This window comes from Homalodisca vitripennis, chromosome X (genome assembly GCF_021130785.1).
Source record: "Homalodisca vitripennis isolate AUS2020 chromosome X, UT_GWSS_2.1, whole genome shotgun sequence".
NCBI classification, from domain to species: Eukaryota; Metazoa; Arthropoda; class Insecta; order Hemiptera; family Cicadellidae; genus Homalodisca; species Homalodisca vitripennis.
Genome location: NC_060215.1, coordinates 14,425,389 through 14,449,995, shown reverse-complemented (window position 1 = coordinate 14,449,995; position 24,607 = coordinate 14,425,389). Strand labels below are relative to the sequence as shown.

The window sequence follows — 24,607 nt, the reverse complement described above, 5'->3', positions numbered from 1 at the left end:
TTACAACATAACCCCATATACATCAAGAAGACATGACAGCGATTGTGGAATGGGAGAGATATACCAATTCTAGGATATTCCTGTAACAAAATTGGTAATCAGTAATAGCCTAAGTGTTAATAAAGTTATAATCAAGTTAGACTTGCTTACTAAACGAGGAAAGTTACAAATCGTTGCTTGTCATTCCAAATCTTTTATAGGGTAAGGTCCGCGCGCGCGCGCGCGCGTGTGTGTGCGTGCGTGCGTGTGTGTGTGTGTGTGTGTGTGTGTGTGTGTGTGTGTGTGTGTGTGTGTGTGTGTGTGTGTGTGTGTGTGTGTGTGTACATCTGTATGAAACTCAACTCAACATAACTTCATTACTAACCGTTGTTTTGAGCCCCTTTGTTCTGGATGTCTATAAGGATAGGGTAGAGCATCTTGCTTGGTGGGCCGATGGCACTCCGAGACTCCTGCCAAGCCCACAGCAATTCTGCAGGGTCCTTGGATGTCTTCATGAGTCGCTCCAGGTCTGGCTCGATGTTGTAACACGAAAACTGAGGGCCTCTACACACTCTAATATTCACGTAATGCTCCTCCAATTCATTCAGTACCAGCATTAGCTCCCTGTGTGCATAATTCTATTCATTTATACATGTATAATATATATTAAGTCATGATTTATTCCAATTACAATTCTTTAAAACGTGCATGTTCTCATTTACTGTAGAATTTATATTAACATAATATTTTATATTGCTTGTTCATGGATATATATGAATTGACATTAGGATTAATGATAGCCCTACAAGGAAAAGAACAAAATTCATGTCATTTACAGGAGATCTAACGTTTCCGTGGGCGAGGCTCGAGACGACTAGATTTTTTATTGTAAAAAAGAGTAAAAGAACGTCTTACTTTAACATATGAAGTTAGGGCTAAAAAGCTTTAGCACAACCTGGGGACCAACGGCTTAAAGGTGACTTTCGAACCACCACCAATGGCCGGGCAGGCTCAGCGGTCACCTACCCAAGCAGCAGCCACGCTTGATGTTGCTTGATCTGGTTATCTTGCGATAACCGCTGTACCCGCTACACTGCGCCATTGGCAAGTACGATATCTCGGTGGACAATATTCAGTCCAGTTCCAGATGACGAATAAACAATATTGCATCAGACAGGTGTTACAAGAAACATTCCGACTGCGAATCGAGACGGACTTGACAAGAAATACCACAAATCCTCATCAATACTCCGTTTACCCCAGACAAATAATACAAGAGGGCACGTAAAACATATAAATAACTTACAAATATAACATCATTGCCGAGTGAAATAACAATTCTTTATAAGTAAATGTCGAGTTAGTTCCAGTTCACCTTCCTCTTAGTGCAGCGACTGGAATCTGACACTGGCACAGACTTGACTCCTGGAATATGGGACGTCTGTGACAGCGTCAGATTCCAGTCGCTGCACTAAGAGGAAGGTGAACTGGAACTACCTCAACATGTACATTAAATCATCCCTTCCTACCGTAGCTACGCTATGTATAGAAAATTCTGTACAGTCTATATGCGCAATAAAGACATTATCATTGTTGAGTACTATATAAATGATTGATGCAAACTTTAGCTATGATGTAAGAAACTAAGGACCTGGCCTGACTGGGCGTGTACTTGGGACCCCGACACAGCAGGTACACTTGTCGCTTCTGAGAGACTGTCAACAGGTTACCAGAGCTCTTCAGCAGCTGGGGTAGGAGCACGCTACACCACTTGTTCCTCCAGACCGTCCTGGTCTCCACGGTGACCTGGTCCTCCTCGGGGTCCGTGGGCTCCCCCACCATGGACCACCACTGTTTGGCCCCGGCCACCCTATTCAGCTCCCTCAGCTGCCAATTGATCCTGCTAAACAGCACCTCGTTCTTTTCCAACTGGAGCTCGTCGACGTGGAGATTACTGTCTGCGAATGACACTACAACAAGAGTCAGATTACTGTCCCAGTAAAACAAGTAATGGCCCTACAAATAAAGATTTATACATTATGTGGCAATAAATGGCAACATTATTTAATGCGTGGGGACTCTTCTAATAATATATGAGGACAAAGTATGTTCATATATTACCCTGGTTTGCACTCCCTTACATGGCGTCTTTCATCCATATTCCTGCGGTGGTAGAATGTTGGATCTGCTATGAAAAGAAGCGGGAATATATTTAAAAAATTAATAAAAACTTGACAGAATTTAATAATTGATTGCCAATGATGTCAAAAACAAAAGCAATTCAAGCCAGAATCATTGTTATTTGTTAAAAACAATAAAAAGCAATTTGAAACTTCTCATATGCAATCTTTGTTTATATGTATGTACATCACATATAATTTTATTAAGGATCCAGATGGGTTAAATCAATAAATCTTGTTTATGAATTGAGTCTCTTTAAAAGTAATATGCATTTATAGCATAACTAATTAGTAAAAACAACAACAGCACCGTAAAATTATATTGCCTTATAAACTTACAACAAGATAAAACTAAAACCGCTGCAAAGTGTTTGTTAACTATACGTAGGACAGTAACGTTTCGGCCATCTGGTTCTTCACAAGCCCTAATGGTCAAATTTTATTTGCTAGAGAGTCATGTCAATGTTATTGGCTAAAGTTAAAACATTGCTATTGTTCTTTTTAACAATATTTATACGAAGTTATATGTTATAACAAATCACAAAATTCGGTTATTGACAGACATTTTAACCCAAAACGTCATGTCTGTTAGCGTGTATATCAAGATTGTATCGGAGTATTTCCTACACTGCCACAATGTGTAATTAAATACCCACAGCGCATTATGGAGAAAAACGTTTGCTCGATCACTGAATACAACTTTAACTTTGGTCTCTTTGAAGCAAATTTTGAGCAAGTACAAACCGCTCAAATAAATGTCGGGTACAATAAGTAGTCCACGACTTAAATACTGTCGAAGATTCTACAGTATCTTACTAGCTTAAAACAGAGCGATTGTGGAAAGAGTTGATTCAGTACAAATTTTAAGTTCAGCTCCATTCCCCCTTCCACTTAGTGCAGCGTCTGAAGTCTAACGCTGTGACAGATTTGACTCGTGGAATCTGGAATCAACATCCATCTGAAGAGATCCAAAACAGTCGGCGACGAAGAAGTTCAAATCTAACTCTTTACATCGTTTCGACATCAGAGACATCTAGATAGTGTTAGACTTCACACGCTGCACTAAGTGGAAAGTGGAATGGAGCTGAAATTAAAATTTGTACTGAATCAACTCTTTCCACAATCGCTCTACGTTATGTGTAGAAAACTCGTTTGCTCCACTATGATTTGTATCGTGTCATAAACACTGTAGTGCACTCTATTGTGCACCTGACAAGACAATAAGAACAACACCTCAACAACAAAACATTCCTGAGATAAATCGTTATCTCTGTAATAAACATTTAAAGAAATATTGAATACCTAACTGCAGCCAAATATTACAGATTCAAAAGTAGAAAACACCGGGTTTGAAGAGTGATGTAATTACATTCTTTTTCTGTTTTCTGAAATAAACAGCTGAAATAAAGCAAACCGTTATTGAAAAGAAAGTCTAGCAAGTCTATTTTTTTATATTTAAGCCAGACTATGGATGTGCCAAGGCTATAATATACCGGATATGAGGTAAAAATCTAAAGGTTTCATTGATGCCATAATTGCTGATTGTGTTTGGAAAACATTGGAAATTTAATGAATTTTGAAAAAAGAAATAATCCTCTTGACCAAATTCGGAGTTAAGTTGTACCATAAATATACAAGCAACATGGGAGTAAGTTATAAGTAAGGCGGGGTGGTGGCGGATAGCATCAAAGTACTACGCCGGGAATCAGTCTCAGTACTTTTCGGCACTTCCGATGTTCGTGAACTAATATTAAAATATGATACATTATATTGTACACGAATATTGACTTAAGATCTTTCAGCGTCCAATAGTATGCATGAATCACAAAATTCTTACTTGAGGGTAGTTCCTCACTGGAGACGGCCAAGGTTGGCTCGACATTCGCCAACCACCAGGCCACTGGAATCTCCACTGTAATCAGCTCTGAAACATCGATTAAATATTACATTATAACTACAAACTCTTCAAAATTTGTATCATACCTTATTGTAATCATCTGGTATGTTGCTTGTTGATTTTTATGGATAAGATTACGAGCCATTTCTGGCAGAATTACTTTTTATTTATAATTTATTGGAGGTTTTATACGTTAGTGAGCAGATAGCAGTGCTAGAAGTCACTTTCATAGAAGACCGGTTTATTCAAAGGCCATATCTGCCAAAAAATCTGCAATGGCACTAACCCCTATGTCAAACAACCCCACCATCCGAATACAGCAGCTTATTCAAGACTGGGCGCTCTCAATATTTATATAGCTTACATCTTATAGGTTACATCTTTTTAGGACCCAAAATTTACAACGTTTTGCCAAGTGTAATAATAAATTGTAATAATTCTAAACCATTTTCAAAACAATTAAAAACGAGGTTATTGTCTTTTGAAAGTGTTGATTTTCTAGTAAATATAAATAGTTGATAATTAATTTTAAGTTTATTGTTGGTTAAGTCTGTACAAACGTTAAGTCTATATGGAAGATATAATAACTGGATATGGTTATAATTTATATTTATGGCATTTTATGTACTGAATTAGCTTTAGACTTTGAAAATTATATAATGTGTTTTTTATTCAAATTTGTTTTATTAAAGCTTAGTTGAAATGGGAAGATTTATCGTATTTGAATTTATTTGTTAATTTCATTTGCTTGAGTGTTGTTTTCTTTTGTTTTTCTAAGAAAGTTGGAGCCTCAACACAGGCAGTTCCTTGTCTTTTGAGGTCCTATTTTGTTTTCTTGAATTTTGTTTATTGATGTACCTTAGCTGTATTAATATAAAAAAATACATGTTCATATTTCTTTAACAAAAAGTTACATTGTTTTATTTTTATTTTCATGTCAATTGTGTCTACAACTAAGGAGCAATGTTTGTGTTTGTGCTTAAGGTATAAATGATGTTTATATAATTTTACTATTGTACATATTTTCAAGAAAATAAATAATTTTTCTATTCTATTCTATTCTAGCTTTCTTAGAGAACACCTCTGCCATTGAATTTGTCTCCCTCAAAGGACCTTATCAGCAAACACCTAGCAGCATATTCACGACTGGGCGCTCTCAATATTTATATAGCTTTCTTAGAAGACACCTCTGCCATTGAATTTGTCTCCCTCAAAGGACCTTATCAGCAAACACCTAGCAGCATATTCAAGCCTGGACGCTCTCAATATTTATATAGCTTTCTTAGAGGACACCTCTGCCATTGAATTTGTCTCCCTCAAAGGACCTTATCAGCAAACACCTAGCAGCATATTCAAGCCTGGACGCTCTCAATATTTATATAGTTTTCTTAAAGGACACCTCTGCCATTGAATTTGTCTCCCTCAAAGGACCTTATCAGCAAACACCTAGCAGCATATTCAAGACTGGGCGCTCTCAATATTTATATAGCTTTCTTAAAGGGACACCTCTGCCATTGAATTTGTCTCCCTCAAAGGACCTTATCAGCAAACACCTAGCAGCATATTCAAGCCTGGACGCTCTCAATATTTATATAGTTTTCTTAAAGGACACATCTGCCATTGAATTTGTCTCCCTCAAAGGACCTTATCAGCAAACACCTAGCAGCATATTCAAGACTGGGCGCTCTCAATATTTATATAGCTTTCTTAGAGGACACCTCTGCCATTGAATTTGTCTCCCTCAAAGGACCTTATCAGCAAACACCTAGCAGCATATTCAAGCCTGGACGCTCTCAATATTTATATAGTTTTCTTAAAGGACACCTCTGCAATTGAATTTGTCTTCCTCAAAGGACCTTATCAGCAAACACCTAGCAGCATATTCACGACTGGGCGCTCTCAATATTTATATAGCTTTCTTAGAGGACACCTCTGCCAATTGAATTTACCTCCCTCAAAGGACCTTATCACCAAACACCTAGCAGCATATTCACGACTGGACGCTCTCAATATTTATATAGTTTTCTTAAAGGACACCTCTGCAATTGAATTTGTCTTCCTCGAAGGACCTTATCCCAAACACCTAGCAGCATATTCACACCTTGATGCTCTCAATATTCATATGGATTTGTTAAAGGACTTTTCTGTCATTAAATATGGGTCCGTCAAAGGACCTTATCACCAAAAACCCAGCAGTATATTCACCCCTTGCTGCTCTCAATGTTTATATGGATTTGTTAAAGTACATCTCTGATATTAAGTTCGGGCCTGTCAAAGAACCTTATTACCAAAAACCCAGCAGCATACTCGCGTCTGGATGCACTCAAAATTCATATGGCTTTTTTAAAGGACATCTCTGCCATTAAATATGGGTCCGTCAAAGGACCTTATTACCCAAGCCTGGATGCTATTAATTGTCATATAACTGTCTAAAATGTCATATCTGCAAGAAAACCTTCAGCGACATAACCCCTTGATGCTTTCAACATACATTCTGATTTGCCAAAGGAACTCACCACCAGAAACCCAGCAGCCTGAACACTCTGTATATCCATTACGGTTTGTCCAAGGCTTATATACCAGTAACCCATTAGCAATCACCAATATTCTCCTTAACACGTTGTTCATATCTACTTGGGTTTCAAAATCAGAGTCTCCGTCAGTATCTGAGAAGCATATTCAGGCCAATGATGCTCTATATTCTTTATTTGAAGTTGGTTTTTGACAGTGGCTGGATTGTAAAGGATACAGGATTTTCCGGACATTTGCCATTGTTCAGTGACATTCCATAAAACTAACCCATATCACCACCCCATATATGGGGGAGCTCATTTCGTTCGTTCTTCCCATATTTTGAGTTAGAGGGTAAAATGTACCGTAAAGATGAGGGGATGGCAGTGGTTCTTCTCCGTCTCCTATTTTCGTCAATATATTCATGGAGGAATTTGAGCAAAATGCCTTGACTCAGTTCAAGCCGAAGATTTGGTGAAGGTATTTGGATGATACCTTTGTTGTTTTTCCTCATGGAGGCACTAAGTTGAATGAGTTTTTGAATCACATTAATACTCCATCAATCTGCCTCACAATGGAAGTGGAAGATCAAAGCAAGCTTTCTTTTTGGATGTATATGGGTATTAAGAGATATAAATGTCCTTAAGACTATGGTTTTAGAAAGAAACACACAGGGTAGCATTTCAGCTAGCATTAATCAAACTCTAAAAAATATATTAAAGAAGGAGTGGCCTATTCATTATTTTATAGAGCAAAGAGCTTATGCTCAGATAAAGATGGATTAAAAAAAGAATTTAGGAAAGTTGAATCGGATCTTAGATCTTATATCGCAGTGGATACCCTCAACCAGTAATAAACAACTGCAAACGAAATAGAAGAATCATTCGGGCAGTAAATCAGAAGGTATGGATTTTGCCAATCCCTTATGTGCCGCTATTAACAGAGAAAATTAGAAGAGTAGGTAGTACACAGTAGTAGGTATACACAGCAGCCTCAAACAAAGTTTCGTAAAAACAAAACAAAAATGGCACCCATGATTCCAAAAACTACGTTTACAGTATAAATAATGTAATTACAATAATTGAGATATATTCCTGAATGTTTGAGTGATTATGAACCGTTACGCCAAGGTAACTAGAAACCGATTTTATTCGATCTGGATATTTCGTCCTACGTGGAACTGATTATAGCTGACCCACAAACTTGTAACAATGTGTGGTACTCTTTTTATGTGGCATAACTTAAAATATGCACCTAGCTGAGGTTCCATACACAATTTTAAATCAATAGATCATTTCATTTTCGAGCTGGCTTCAACGATGCTCAGCCAAATGACATGATTGGACATGCACCATCATAGAACTCATTCTTATCTACGAAGAAATTATGTTTCATACAAAATTTCTGCAGCTAAAATCATTGTCGAGATATCTTGCCACATGATTCATTCATACTTTTGTTCATAAAATTGGGTTTTATTATTAGTGTTTAAATAATAAAAGTCTACGCACCAAGTCACCATATAATGACGTTGTATGGAATAAAATAGTTTATATAATATATAATATATATTATAATAATATAATAATATATTATAATATAAACGAATAATAATAATATATCATATACATTTGTTAATATATCACATCTCTTATGTGTGTATTGAGTTTGTTCATACATTTATTTATTCTGATATTTTCTTGTTGCTATCATAGATACTCATAAAACCAATTTAAAGATATTCACTAATGCTCAGCCAAATCCTATGCGGTGACATACATTATCATCGAACTCAGTGTTCCTCATATAAAAAGGAAGCTTCGTGCACAATTTCAAGTCTGTATGTCAGTTCGTTTCGAGATATCGAGCGGGCAGACAGATAGACAAACATAAATTAAATTTTTCCAGTCCCATGAATGATACGCTTCGCTAAGGCTTAGCCAAGTAATTGTTTAGTGTTTAGTTGAATAGTCAAATATTATAGCAATAACTGCAACTCTACTATTTTTAGTTATTTTGTATCTGAAGATTTAGTGGTGTAGACCAAATCAATGATAGTATAATACTTATTATTCCATAAATTTGGATATGAAATTTGTATTTTCTTTCGCAAGAACAAAGATCATCTTTATGTTTTAGAAGGTTTTTAGACCACTGTGAAGGTCAATATTTATTTAATTATAAATATGTTACTCTATTTATTTATTTTTAGTTAAACAGAATATCTAATTTTAACTGTCAATTAAATTACGTTAATTTTTGAAATGAATATCTTAGCATTCATACAATTTTCTAGAACAACCTAATAAAAATTACATACGTAACACAAATGCCTGTGATTAGTAATAGTTCATTTCTTACAAGAGTTATATACAAATATACTACTGTTATCGTTCATTTATCTTTTAGAGATATAAGCATAGGTTTAATAGCTGACACATACAATAGCTGACACATACAATAGCTGACACATACAATAGCTGACACATACAATAGCTGACACATACAATAGCTGACACATACAATAGCTGACACATACAAACACAAACATCTGATACTGATCTTCAAGGACAAACAATACGTTCAAACTGAGTCATTAATCCTACTTATGACTCAATTGATTACATACTTTTACAAATTATGATTAGCCATAACCTATTATATTATACGAGTATATACAGGGTGTCCCGTAATTACTACCAAACATTTTATCAGGCTATTCTACAGGGTGCCCTTGGAATAACCCGAAAATATTCTCAGGTGGTTTCCTCTCATCAAAATAATGAATCAAGTTCGTATAAACATATGTCCGGAAACGCTTTGTTAGCGTAGCGAAAGATTTCGCCCGATTTTCTAGGAAAGGACGGAAATAAACAAAAACTAACGTTTTTATGTCGTAAATAGAGTTGTTAAATTTATTGGACTTGTAAAATGAACTGAAAAATTAAATCAAATACGTCCCACACTTGTAAGACCACCCATTTCTGAGATATTAGACAAAGTATGCAAAATTTGATCTCGAAAAACATGTTTTGTTTAGATTTAAAGTAGATTAAATTCCTTAAATGGGCGATAAACACGCAAACTTTATAACTAAAACTCACAGATAATGTAATTCTGAAGAGAATGGTGTAAAATAGGCCAATAATAAACAAACACAAAGTTTAAAAAATTAATGTTTAATTAAATCAACGCAAATGAAAAATAAGACAGAAAATGCAATGTCTGTTTATTAAATAAACGTTCTTCGTAAAAACAAAATATGTTATTGCTGCTCTTTTTTAATTTTGTATTCCAATTTCCATACCTTATAAATGGTGTTCAAAATTATTTCCTTGATACTTTATGCACAATCTAGTGCGTTTAACAAAACCGTGTGCAGCTTAGTTGGTTAACACCACCAGGCTGATTGGTGACATGTTGGGTTTTAACTACTTGGAAGTGAACGTACAAGAAATGCAGTAGTACCTAAACATTCCTGATTTGTCAATTCGAAGAACTATAGCAAATCTTGTACTTATGTTCAAAGTTTTGAAATAGTCAATAGTCAATTTTTTATTGCGGAGACAAAATACATTTGTATAGCAAACGTCAAATATGTTAAAATTTGGACATACATACCACATCGAGCTCTCATTCAGACATACATTTGATCACTCATTCCACTTTCATCCATCACCAATAATTCCCACTTCGTTCGAGAGTCAGTCTTGTTATTGTGTGGTCTCCCAGTCATATTCCAGAAACTCTTTTACATTGTAAAATGCATTTGACGCTAAACAGCGTTTTAAACGAGTTTTTAACGCCTTGAGCGTCGAGGCTTTTCTTAATTCATTAGGCAATCTGTTAATAAAATGAACCCCTGCCTGTGAAGGCAAGCGTTCATAAACCACCGTCCTGTGTCTCCCAGTTCGGTAGTTGTCTCTGCCTCTAGTCCCGTACGAGTGAATGTCTCGGCCCGTAATCAAGGCACATTTAGACATACAATACAACGTTGTTTGTAAAATGTAGAGGCTAGGCAGAGTTAACAGTTGCAACCTTTTGAAAGTTGACCTGCACGACTCTCTAAACTTCAATTTTGCAATGGTGCGGATCGCTCGCTTCTGTAACTTAAACACTCTTGAAAATTGGTTACTTGCACAGGCACCCCATACTGCATATGATAGACGTTAACGTCCCCCGCGCTGCAAGACACTGCCAGCTGTTCACCAGCCGGTATCACTCAACTAATTATCTGTACTTCAACATAATACAAAGAACTAACAAGAATTGGGAAAGCAAGTTGTAGGGAGGTGGACTTCTTTGGGTATCAAATTCCAACCCTGAGACTCCGGAAAAATCATTCAGGTACATTTATAGCTGTGGGTGGTATATTTTGCTTCCATGATCTGTAAACAACACACATAGTCTATCATTGTTGTAATTCTATTTTTCAATTAATTGATGGGAGTGTGAAATATTAATATTGTTTGTTGAACCTTCTTAGTTTATTCTTGTTATACATTACTATCTTACGTATTGTTATACCAACTTAGTCTATTATCGTTATGCTTATTTAGTATGATATTGCATGCCTGCTTAGTCTTACAGTCTATATTATGATGCCAATTTATTCTTTCATTGTTATACTAAAAATGTTATAATAATTTCGATCCACTATGTCATGCAGTCTCACTACCCTGATACTGTTGCATTAACGTCTCATAAATTATCATAACAATTTTTAATTTTTTGTCAACTCGATCCAGTTGTAAAATTGTATATTTATTTTTCTCAAACTGCATGTTGTCTTCTTATACTTCGTCTCTTCTTTAGTTATCAAAGATATTACTCATGGTTAGTTGCATTGCGTGTATTTTATTTATTTTATGATACATATATATTATTATTATTATTTCTATTTGATTTTGATATACTAATCAAGCTTTCAAGAACACTTCTTTAAATTTACTGTAAAAAAGTGCATTGCCGTTTATATATAACATTAAAAAAAATAATAAACTTGTATCAAAGAAAACCCCTCTAAATCATCAAAATTATTAAATTCCTTCTACAAATATTACTTGTATTACTGTACAATAGTTAACTACTCTGCATACTTGTAATCCCCTCCCCTCTTTGGAAACATTATTATACAGGTGGCATTGTATGTAATGGAACTAACTTATACACATAAATATTTTTCCAATTATATTCCCTCTTCGAATTTGTAAAAAATACGTTCAAATATAAGAGGCTTTAAAAATATAAATTTACTCAAGAATTAAGTCCCGTTTAATTTGAATTCATTATTAATGTATATGTAAAGAGAAAAAATACCTCAGATTAATTCAATCGGACCCAAAGATTAACTACAAGTTCCCCGAATTCCAAAAACTCGAAAGATTGACGTCTCAGAACTTCAAGAAATTGATATCGCAGAATTTCAGAACACTGACGTCGTAAAATTTCAGGAGAATGACTTAGCAGAAGCAATTAACGTGTACTGGATCTAGTCCCACCATATCACTCTGAACAAAGTTTCTTTAAGCTGACACCCAAAGAAAACAAAATTATAAAGTAAAATTCTGTAATTTATATTTACTCATATATTTTGAATTTATCAACACATAATTTTCCGTGTCAGATATAATGAACGATAAATCATTTAAAAAAGGAAAATCTATATTTCTTATAGACTATATTTCTCGGCAAGTTTGTCTTATTGATTTGAATTTAGCCGTGGAGCACATTCTGTAGATAATTAAATACAAAATCATTTAATTGAAAATTATCAAAGAAGGCAATCACAAAGCATGACATTTTATTACAATACTTAATGCACAAGCGTATACATATTACGCTGCACAATAAAATCATTCAGAGACTTATTTGAAAACTGTTTTAAGAATTTAAAGTATAATCATATAGAAATATTATAACTCCCTGAATTACCCTTGGTAGATAGTTACAGGTTTTATATTTATTCAGTAAACTTATAGAGGAAGAGTAAGGCATCTAGCCTGTCTATTTGAAAGCTTTTTTTTCTCAATACAACAAGCAATGGTTCAATTACAACTAATTCTGCAAAAAAGATTGTATAGTTTTATAACGATGTTTATCTTACGATTTAACATGTAGAACTGTATTAAAAAAGAAATTTTACAGACTTTACACTTTTATTATTAAAGCATATTATTATATTGTATCAATAATGTATAATGTGTCATGTTTATACAATAAATTATACCTAATAACTTATTAAAAATATTAAAGTATAATATTAGATTTGTTATAGAATCAACTCCGAATACATATTAAAATTGTACGAAAAAATAATTGTATTATATATAATGGATTTGTTGACTCTGTGGAGAATTATTTTCTTTAAAAACAGTGTTGCATAAAATGTTGTTAAAGAAAAATTAGAAAATAGCTATACAAAACTGCGTACCGACGAACAGAAGTAGAGCACGCATCACTGTCAGCTCAAGAGGACGGACGCTGCTGACTAACTCTTGGTTCAGCGTTGGGGAGTACAGTGCGCCGACCCCCCCGCGTCAGCACCACCTCCTCATTCTGAGGCATGATCAGAGGGTGCAGGGTGGGCCAGTCATGCCCCTCACCTACACTTCCCTCTATTACATTGTGATATTAGGCACGGTGAGGCTGTCACCACCGCGTCAGCACCACCTCCTCATTCTAGGGCACTATCAGAGGGAACAGGGTGGGCCGGACATTCCCCTCATCTCAACCTCAATCTTTGGCATTTTAATAGTAAGCTTGGTTACCTATCACCCAAACGTCTGCGCACCTCCACTTCATTCTATGATATTAGGCACAATGGGGTCACCATGGTGTCTATATCTTCACCGTAAACTATTACATTATGATATGGGGTGATCGGGGGTTCACTCTATTATCCCACCCCCACCTCATTGTATGGAGTCCGCCATGTAGCTATTTATTTTATAATCTAACGACCGATTACTTTAAAATTGCTTAATTGCTTTAGTAAGGCTAAAGAGGAGACCGGCTTCTCCTTTACAAAAAAAAATAAAAAAAAAAAATTAAAAGTGTCATCGCCCTGTCATTCTTTTCGTCAACACTATCCTGCTTCTAAATCATTATCTATGTCAGTTATGAAATACTAAATATTTTGCTTCCACTAATTACTTCTTCGTTCTTATAACTACGTTATTTAATTTAATCAATAGACTTTCTCCCCGTCACACATCTTCTACTGCTCCTTCCTCGGTCTTCTTGTTCCTTCTTTATTCCCAGGTCCCTCACTAGTCTTCTGAAGCACTCGAAAAGGTTCTTAATAGTCGCCATACTTTTCTTCTCACCCCGCAAAATCTTTTCTCGCAACTCCATTATCATTTTAATTCATCGAGCAACAATTTTTAATATGACGTTTGTCGTAAATCTTTGTAACTTTTGGAACGTTTTCTATTAATATATTAGGTAAGATAAATTAAGAGTCGTAGAGCGAGTGTTGGAGGCGCTTGTTTACATTGAGAATGCGCTGGAACAGGTAGAGAATTTGACATTTGATGAATATAAGAGGAGACATTAGTAATGTGGAAAATCATGTCGTATGCCTCAGAGTGGTTGTTAACAATATGAGTTGAAATCACAAAAAAACCCGTCTAGAAAACTGCTTATATTTCGTTTTTATTTAAATGTGTCTTTTTCAATTGTTTGTAAACAAATTCCCTAAAATGAATGTCTATTTTATGTACAAAATGGACAATATTTGTATATACTCAATGTTTACTGTATAAATAAACAGTGATATTTTTTATTCGGTTTGAAAATAACTTTTATTTCATAAGTATTTTTCTTAGCAAATCAAAGAGCTCACTCACACAATTGAAAAGTTTAGTGCAGCACAAGTTCTCGTGCTGTCCTCCAGCATTATCAATATCTGGTGGCAGAAAAAGTCTGCGAAGTCTCTGTTTGAAAAACAGATTATACTAATTATGCACAGTAATCTATTCCTAATTATGTCATATCCACTAAAATTATGGCATTTATTATATATTTTTTGAAGCTGTATTTGTGAGATTTGTATGCTTACCGGGTTATTAAAGGTAGTTCTAACTTGCAACCGGTGTTAATTATTTCACTTCAGGTTAGGTCCTTATGTTTATTTGTTAGTGCGTGAAAATTCTGTGCTCATACCGAGATTTGAACCCGAGTTTTAAATACACAAGTTACAACAAAATTGTCCATTACAATTACTGGAAGATAAAGAAAAAAAACACTGTTCACATTCAAAAGGGAGCAAACGAAAATCCCAAAACAATGGAAAAGTTCTTTAGTGTCATAGAAAATAAAATTCAATTAATCATCATCATGCTTGTTGGGCGAGTTAAATGTTCATGGTACAAAGGCTTAGATATGTATGGAGACAATAAAAATAAATAAGTAGCTTCAAAAAGTGAAATCATAAAAAACGTATTCCAGAGTGTTTTTCATAGTCAAGAGGCTTTTAAATATTCAATGCTCCAAAAGCTTTTAAAATTAATTGTCCATACACTGATATATTTTTATTTGAAAAGGTTTGTGAAGAGTTGAAAACAATGGTAAGTATAAAACTAACGCTCAAGAATAGTGGTTGGTTTGAATTAAAATTAGAGAATACTGCTAGTAAATATTGCTTAGCATTGAATTTTTCTCTAAGCGAAGTGATTAAGAAAATGCTACTACTGAGTAGAAAATACTTTGGCCCGGCCGAATTTCTGAAGAATAAATTCTTCCCTGAAGAGCGAGTATTTATTCCGTTTTCATATCGCAACCTTGGGTATGACTTGACTTTGCCGCCACAACAGGTGCGCACCGACGGAGGAATAACGGGACCTGAAAGAGCATTTAATTTTAAAATAATCGATCGCCTAGTAGTCTATTTGTGACTAAAACTAAAATGTATGTTGGACCTTTCATATAATGTAATACATCAACTCAAACATTGCAATTATTTTAATTCACGAAATACACGTCACTACCCATAGGCTATAATAATTCAGTTTTAGTCTAAGCCCTAAAGATTTTAACTTCACCGTCACGCAACAAATATAAAAGTGAGGTTAGTTCTTACATTGTCTTGTGGTTTCTACCTGCACTACGAGTACTTTCAGTAACCGAGTACAAAATGTACTGATTCAGAATGATACGTTACAGAGTGCTCGTAGGATGGTACAGGTACATGTTCCAGTTACTGTTACTGCTAAATGAGTCCGAGTACTTCGTAGCCGGAACGGTGATAATCGTGTAAAGTATCTGTATCGTAAAAGTACCTGTAACAGTAATCTGTGTCTGGTACTTTCGGTTTGCGGACAGACGAGTATCTGTTACATTAATCCGACGTGATCAGTTGTCACAGTAGTGAGTGAGTTGCCGAGCTCTGAGCAGTTCTGTACTGTGTCTGTTTGTTGTTATCCGTTATTACAGCAATCCCGACGTGATCGGTTGTCACAGTAGTGAGTGAGTTGCCGAGCTCTGAGCAGTTCTGTACTGCGTCTATTTGTTGTTATCCGTTATTACAGCAATCCCGACGTGATCAGTTGTCACAGTAGTGAGTGAGTTGCCGAGCTCTGAGCAGTTCTGTACTGTCTTAGTTTGTATCATTCGTTGTCATTTCGAGGTAACACCGCCCTGAGCAGTCTGGGGCACGAAACAATGTTTTTTTTAAGTTTGATGTACAATAACTTTGTTAAATTGGTAATAAATACATAAAATCAACAAACATTAATTGTAGAGAATTTAATTCTGAGAAAATTGATATAATCAAAGTCTAAAATAAAACAGAAATAAGTACCAAAAAATCGATTTTATTCAGTATAATACATTACTAGTTTTAAGCAAAATTAATCAGGTTGGGCCAACCGTACGCACCTTTTTATAATAGATGTTCGAAAATGAGGCCATCATTATCAATACATTTTGCAGCACGTTTGTGTATTGCTTTTGTTGCGTTTCTTAATTTTTCAGGACTTCCCTGTATCTGCACAGCCGAATCCATAATACGGGCAATTAATTCATCACGAGAATTCACTTTTGTCTTGTATACAATGTCTTTCATCCATCCCCAGATGCAATAATCCAATGGAGATAGATCTGGTGATCTTGGTGGCCAAGGGTGAGGCCCTCCACGACCAATCCAGTGTCCAGGAAATTGATGATTTAAGTAAGCAGAAACGGCACGTGAAAAGTGGGGAGGTGCTCCGTCATGCTGGAAGTACAAATTTTGTCTGAGATGTAAAGGAACATTCTCTAACAGCTGCGGCAACTCTTCTTGAAGGAAATGCAAATAGAACTCAGCATTTAGGCGTCCAGGTAATATGAAAGGTCCAATCAGCCGATTGTGCAAAAAGCCACACCAGACATTGACGCTAAATCGGTGTTGAAAGTTCTGTTCCACTACCTCATGTGGATTTTCTTCTGCCCATGAGTGTTCATTGTGCAAGTTATTGACACCATCCCGAGTGAATTGTGCCTCATCCGTAAACAAAATACGCTTGTAGAGTTGATTATTAATATTCAAAAAGTTGCAAAACTCCAAGCGAAGCGGACCATCCCCTAGCTGTAGATGTTGAACCTTTTGTTTATGAAACGGATAAAATTTGTTTCGATTAAGTGACCTCCACACCGTTGACTGCGAAACTCCTATCCGCCTAGAAATACGTCGTGTACTTACACCTGGACTGCGATGAACAGCATTAATAACAATATCATCATCAAGTTGGACAGCTCGTTCATAATTGGTTCTAGTACTTGGTAGTGATCCTGTTTCCCGAAGAGTACGAAAAGTTCCTGAAATTGTTTTGGTATCTGGAATCCTCCTATTAGGGTAACGTAGTTCATATTCTTCTACAGCAGCTCTAGCATTACCATTACAGTAACCCAAAATAAAAACCATATCAGCATATTCCTCTGATGTAAATAAGTAAGGCATTTTTTCGCTGAATAAACAATCGAATTATAACTCACAGAAAAATTGCATTTAATAACACGATTCACAGAACCCGATCTCCTGCTGTAGCTTGCAAAACACCACTAATACACAGTTCTAACGTAACAGTACAGAATACCATTGTTGATCAGCTGTTATTCGTGCGTTACCAACTTAGAAATTAATAAAACAAAAAACTGCATTTCGATGATTAGTAAACAATAATGGGAAAATGTTTGCTTCATTTATTTTCGAACATTTGATGTAAATTTTTATTTAAAAAAAAAAAAATACAACGTAATAAAACATGATATTTTTATTTACAAACAAATTTATTTAACAGTTAATCTTGTTTTCTCAATTTATCTCATCATTAAGGAACAAACATTTTGTTTTTGTTTTATTTTAACTAAATACCGTACGGTATTTCTTTACAGCTAGTAATGTATTATACTGAATAAAATTGATTTTTTGGTACATATTTCTGTTTTATTTTAGACTTTGATTATATCAATTTTCTCAGAATTCTCTACAATTAATGTTTGTTGATTTTATGTATTTAATACCAATTTAACAAAGTTATTGTACATCAAACTTAAAAAAACATTGTTTCGTGCCCCAATTTTTTGCATTTAACCCTGAATCCCTCAAAAACTATTACAGGTACAGTTCTGAAACCTATTTTATTAGCTTTATCAGGTAAAAATACATAAGAATCCACGATATTTCTTACTTAATTAACCTTTCCAAAAGTTCAGTATGGCTTTATTTTACTCTTTACCCAGGAATTCAGGCGAAATCTTTCGCTAGCTGTAACTCGCTAACGAAGCGTTTTCGGACCTATGTTTATATAACATTTTTTCATTATTTTTACTAGTACAATGTGCTGTAGAAGTGGGGGGAGAACATCATGAATCACCCTGTATATACTCTTGTAATGATTGATCGAAAAAATAAATTTATTATTATTATATTAACATCCAAACTGGAATGATGTTGAAAATTTACTTAAAGACCAAATTATAAACTCCTTTTGATGTTATACAATACATAATAGCAGAGATTTAAATATTCTTTTTCTAAACTTTGAGTACAGCCATCTAGAAATATTAATAGGACTTAAAAATGATTGTTGGTATAAAACTAGTTTAGAATTTGTATTATCTGAAAACCCTGATCTTTATAAGGTAATAACTGCGATAAAATATTTGTAGGGGTACACACAATCGCCACTTTGAAAATCCTTATTCAGTGCAGTTTACTCAACGAACCTGCCTAAAGCTCGCAAAAACGAAGTTTGGATCTGTACAACACTAATTATATAAAAACAAGAACTGTTTGGATAATCAGAGAATTCCTTATTTTTATTTTTCTATATCGCTTAATAGCTCATCTAGGTCTTTTGACATTTCGGAAAATTGCCACCTTAAAATCTAGAGGAATATATAATATAGTTTTATACTAGTCAAGATAAAGATTTTTTACACATTAAAAGTGCTACCACTTTGGAACTTTTTATTGAAGGAATTTAATTGAAGCACTTGTCCAATGTATGTGTAACTTCTAAAGAATAAAGAATTGTTTATTCGCTTGAAAATTCTGAGAAACTATATAAAATAGACATAACAAACAAAACTTTTATTTTCATACTAAATTTAATTATAAATTACAGCAGTTATCATATTCAAAGGTGTTATATTACATAGGCTCTAAAATGCATTTACTAAAAGAGATATTTTTAGAAATTGGGGGAATAGACTTGTAAAACTTCAATAGTGGTAGGTAGTGTCTAGAATGGTTGGTAGGATATCTGGTGGAAGGAAGAAGATACAAGTCCCAAGTGGAGTTCCCTATGATATTTTGAACTTTTACTTCGTAAAACATGTTTAAACGTTATTTGGAAGCTAAACAAGACTTTTAAAAGTTTTTGAGGGCTTTGAAATTAACCGTTATATTAAGGATGTCTTTTCACTAACCAACCGATGTAAAGTTGGCACACACTCTGCCTTACAGATCTCAATTGAAATTAGTTTTCTTGATCTTTCAAGCCATGATAAAATGTTGCTGCAGTTTAAGTATTCATAAAAATCTACAGCTTCAATGAGGAGGCTCTATAATTTCAACTTGCCATCATTTGTTCAGTTATTGTAGCTTTTTTATGGTTACATGTTTCTGTCCAATTCAATATAAACTTATATTATATACAAATCTCCGTTATGTTTATGAATATTGTCTTATTTGACCAACACCAAAAACTATATAATGTTCAATGGCGTAATAAACATTTTGATTTGTTTAAATGACTAAAACTATCGTAAAGCAGGATAATTTGTTCACACTGTTGTAATTGTTTCTTAATTATTTTTATTTTCGTTAATAATATATTGTTCACAATAATACTGTACATGAACATGACACGTAACACTTTGCATGTAATAGGTAAGTAATATATTAGAAAAAAACGTAATATAAAGAATTGTCAATTAATTATACATTGAAAAGTCATTAACTCTGTAGGGAAATTTGGAATTGAAATATTGAATAAATATAAAAATAATAAATATTGAAAATTGAACAATTAAAATATGAATGAATATTATTGATACGATCCATTAAGTCTTAACCGAAAGTTTCAAATGCAAAGCAGGTAGACCCATACATAGTGTTATGGAACTCTCAGCCGATATTTTAAAGTATGTATTGTTTATAAAGTTAAAAAAAAAAAATTTTTTTATGTGTTTAATTTTTAGTCTGTCTTATTTAAAATGCAAAAGCATTATTTTAAAACCATCCAATTAATTTCAAGCCGTTAGAGCAAGTTTGTCAAACCTCTTCATTGGTAGTATCTGAATAGTAACCGAAATTCAAGTTAAGCTAACTTTACAGTTTATACAATTATGGCTGTTATGTCAATAAAATAAACTGTTTGAAAAATACTCGTATTTTGTAAAACCAAGCATACTTCAATTTTTGACATTGGATAAAAATAAGGTAAGCTGAGGCTGCATTATTTGAGCATACATGCCTCATTATGGTTGTATCAGCCTATAAAATAATAATCTACAGATACAAACATTGTATTTTAATTGACAGTATGATAACTATTGAAGAACAAATGTTTACACTTATTATTTACATGTAGTTCTTAATCAAACATCGGTTTTAGAAGAGACTGTTACTGGTATTTATATGTTTGGTTAATACAAACTCCAAAATAATGAACAGAATAGAATCATCTGATTTTTAATTGATTCAATTTGTCATTTAAGGGAGGTACGTAGCCAAGTACAGTTAAATAAGTAAAATTTAAAACGTGATTTACATTGAAATTTATTATTATTAATGTCAGTACTAAGTAACTGATTTGTCAGTACATTTTTTAGTACAAATAATCAGTTTAAAATGTTTTACTAATAAAACTGTAATTTAAGTACAGCTTCTGTTGTTTGTACATTATTGTATTGGCTGACCAAAGGACGTAGCCAGCGAGGGAGTCCAAGGGGTCCTGACCCCCTCCCAAACTTCCAACTTTTAAATTACTTTATTAGTATATGATTATTATTATTTAAATAATTCAATATTACTATCATGTACTACTGAAAGATCGTTCTCAACAAAGAAACGGGTAAGAAACAACAACTTTTTAAAGAACAAAATAGAGCCTTACTCTCAGTCCACTATGGGAAAATATCATTGTCTTAACCCCTACCCATCAAATTTTTTTCCTGGCTACATTCTTGGGTTTACCTGTTAAAAGCCTCAATAAAGATTGTCAAGTTGAATAAAACCTGTGGACTTTCTTATTATTTTCCAATGTGAAAACCCAATGTGTCACTGAAAGGTGAATTAAATTTTCTAAAAGATTTTCTTTCAAAACATTGTATAATTTTTCAGGATGGCTGCCATTTTGTAATGAGTATAATGAGCTTAACCTGAAATTTTCTTTAAAATTAGCGCAGTTTTTGTAAAATTCTTTCGTTAAACACAAACAGACAGACTGACAGAGAACTAAACATGTTTTGACCATATAGATAAGTAAGATTAAGGGGTGAATTTAATCATTTCTTATGGTTTTTTAACCTGATAAATTGAATAAAACATGTCCCAGAACTGCAAGTTAAGTATTTTTTGAGGAAACCATTGTCAAATGCAAAAATGGGAGTGAAAAACATATGTTTTCATGTTTGGGCTATGTTACCAGAAAACTAATCAAAATTTTTAATAAAACCTGTAGAAAATTTTATTCTCAACAAAACATGTTGACTTTCTTGTTATTTTCCAATGTAAAAAAAAACCCATGTTATCACTGAAAACAGCATTAAATTATTAAATCATTAAATCTTCTAAAAGATTTTCTTTTAAAACATTGTTTACTTTTTCAGGATGGCTGCCATTTTGTAATGAGTATAATGAGCTTAACCTGAAATTTTCTTTAAAATTAGTGCAGTTTTTGTAAAATTCTTTCGTTAAACACAAACAGACAGACTGACAGAGAACTAAACATGTTTTGACCATACAGGTAAGTTGGATTAAGGGGGGAATTTAATCATTTCTTATGGTTTTTAACCTGATTAAATTGAATAAAACATGTCCCAGAACTGTAAGTTAATTTTTTTTTAGGAAACCATTGACAAATGCAAAAATGGTAGTGAAAAACTTATTTTTTCATCTTTGGGCTATTTTACCAAAAACTAATCAAAGTTTTTAATAAAACCTGCAGAAAATTTTATTTTGAACAAAACCGTGTAAATAAGTTAAACAGAGAGCGAATAGATGTTTCATTAAATGAATTTTTATTCATAACAGTACAAAGTAAAATTAACAGAAAAGTATTAACATATTCAACCAAATTACAGTAAATCTTCAAGATTGTGTTTACCAACTTAAATGCATTTTTCTGCTCGTTTAAGAATGGCTCTTTTTTTCTTTCCATAGTCCAACAGGGCTTTCCTTTAACACCTGTGTAAAAGCTTCATTAACACGTCTAAGTAGTAGCTTCTCGCGGGAATTAACTTTGACCTCGTAAACTTTCTCCTTCATCCATCTCCATATGCAAAATTCCAGTGGCATATGATCTGGTAACCTGGGTAGCCACTATATTGGACCTCCAGTTACCATTTATATGGAAATTGTTGATCCTAGTAAGTGGATACAATATTTGAAAAATGTGGTGATGCGCCATCATATTGGAAGTACAGGTGGCATCGCGTTGCAAGAGGAACATCTTCAAGCAATATCGTTCGTGAACAAACTGTATGTGTGATCTGTTAAGCGCCTTGAAAAATAAATGGTTCAATCATCTCATGGATAATACCACATCATTCGTTAATCTTAAAACGCTGTTGAAAGTTACATACATCTTCACTTGTAAATAAGTGTTACATTACTACTCCAATAATTTAATAATTACTATGGACAAAACAATACTTACACAGACTGAAACTCAAATACTACAAAGAGAACAATACACACACATGGACTGACTATCAGTTGTTAGCTTTCAAAATTATTGGAATTCTACAATTCAAATCATGTGATTGTTGAACAGCTGCTTATTGTATTACCAACTTATAAAATAAAAATTTCCCGCACATCATTTTGTGTTTAAAAATCAAATTAACTCGAGCCATTCAGTATGTTAGCACCACACTAGTGGTAGTAAATTAAATAAATTTTCATTTAAGAAATGAAATTTACAATTTCTAAGTAGAAATTTAATTTTTTTAATGAGTAATTAACAAAGTTATTGTCAGTTAAATGAAAAGGGTGTGTTGTACTGTTATAAATACAAATTAATTTAATTAAACATCTGTTTGCTTTGTTTTGTCCAGGATAAAATTTTCTACAAGTTTCCTTAAAAATGTGGATTAGTTTTCTGCTGGAATAGTCTAAAGATGAAACATGTGTTTTTTCACTCCCATTTTTTCATTTCACGCTGGTTTTCTCAAAAACTGCTTAACTTACAGTTCTAGGACCTATTTTAATCAATTTATCAGGTAACAACCCATAAGAACCAATTAAATTCGCCCCATAATCTCTACCTTATCTGAATTTCAAGAAGACCTCGTTTTACATGGTGAACTAAAATTCGGGCGAAATTTTTCGCTAGCCGTAACTCACTAACGTACCATTTCCAGACCCATGTTTATATAAACTGTTTCATTATTTATACAAGTAGAATGAGCTCCCACAGTTTCTGCATATCTTCGTGAATCACCCTGTATTACGTATCTGTGATGCAAATAACTTTTAATAAAAGAATTGTACAGGAATAAATATGTGACAATATTAAATGGTTTTTATGGATACAAAATCTATAAAATTAGCACATCATGTTCATTACATATTTAAATAAATCTCAAGAATTGAGAATACATTACTTAAGTCTCAATAGTCAACAACTATAAGCAAAAAGTGTTTACTTCAGAGAGGAGCCCACGGCACTACTAAAAAAATATAGGTTTGCTTGATAGTGCTGCTATCTGGCAGTGAACGGAGGAGAATGCGGGCGACAGGACGACGGTTGTACTATCTAAAACATTTGTACAGAACTGCATCTCGATAAGGATAGACCGAACAGCAAGATATATTCTCTTCTTACTTTAGGGGTTGAGTGCATGAAGAGCAAGCGTACTGTTTCGAAGTGTCACAAGCCATCGTATTTTAGGCCTCCGCCCGGTATCAACCGCTGATGCCTGCTATACTTCGGTATAGTTTCTTTTTACGTGTTCTTAAAATTATATGGCTGTATAAAAGAGTAAGTAACTTTTGAACAAAACATGAAGATTCCGTCATTCTTTTTGAACCAACATTTTTAATCACATAACACAGATATAACTGTAGATTTTGATCAAAATAACTAATGTCAAACACCTCCCCTTATAAAAATAATATGGAAAAAAGGCATATCAAAGTCGGAAGTAATCATTAATAAACAAAGTATAATTACTAAAGATTATTATTTAATGATTATTTAACACTACTCCCAAATTGTCCTACTGGCCCGTAACGTCCAAGATGTAAATTTCTAAAAAAGTAATTCTCATGAAACAGCTCAGTCTCAAATTACTAGTCATTCTTTAAAAGTAGACCTTAATTAAAATG

At 33.8% G+C, this 24,607-nt stretch overlaps 1 protein-coding gene across 2 annotated transcripts in view; it reads right to left on the bottom strand.

Annotated features, from left to right (window-relative positions):
* LOC124368715 (angiotensin-converting enzyme-like) overlaps positions 1-24,607 on the bottom strand; it is an 85,776-nt gene that overhangs the window by 25,655 nt on the left and 35,514 nt on the right. For both annotated transcript variants that reach the window (XM_046826022.1, XM_046826021.1), the window contains 3 exons: positions 3,997-4,083; positions 1,631-1,949; positions 365-603 (listed from right to left, as the gene is read on the bottom strand). In XM_046826022.1, the coding sequence (XP_046681978.1) occupies positions 365-603; positions 1,631-1,949; position 3,997 (559 nt within the window). In that variant the 5' untranslated portion in view covers positions 3,998-4,083. The remainder of the gene's footprint in view (positions 1-364; positions 604-1,630; positions 1,950-3,996; positions 4,084-24,607) is intronic.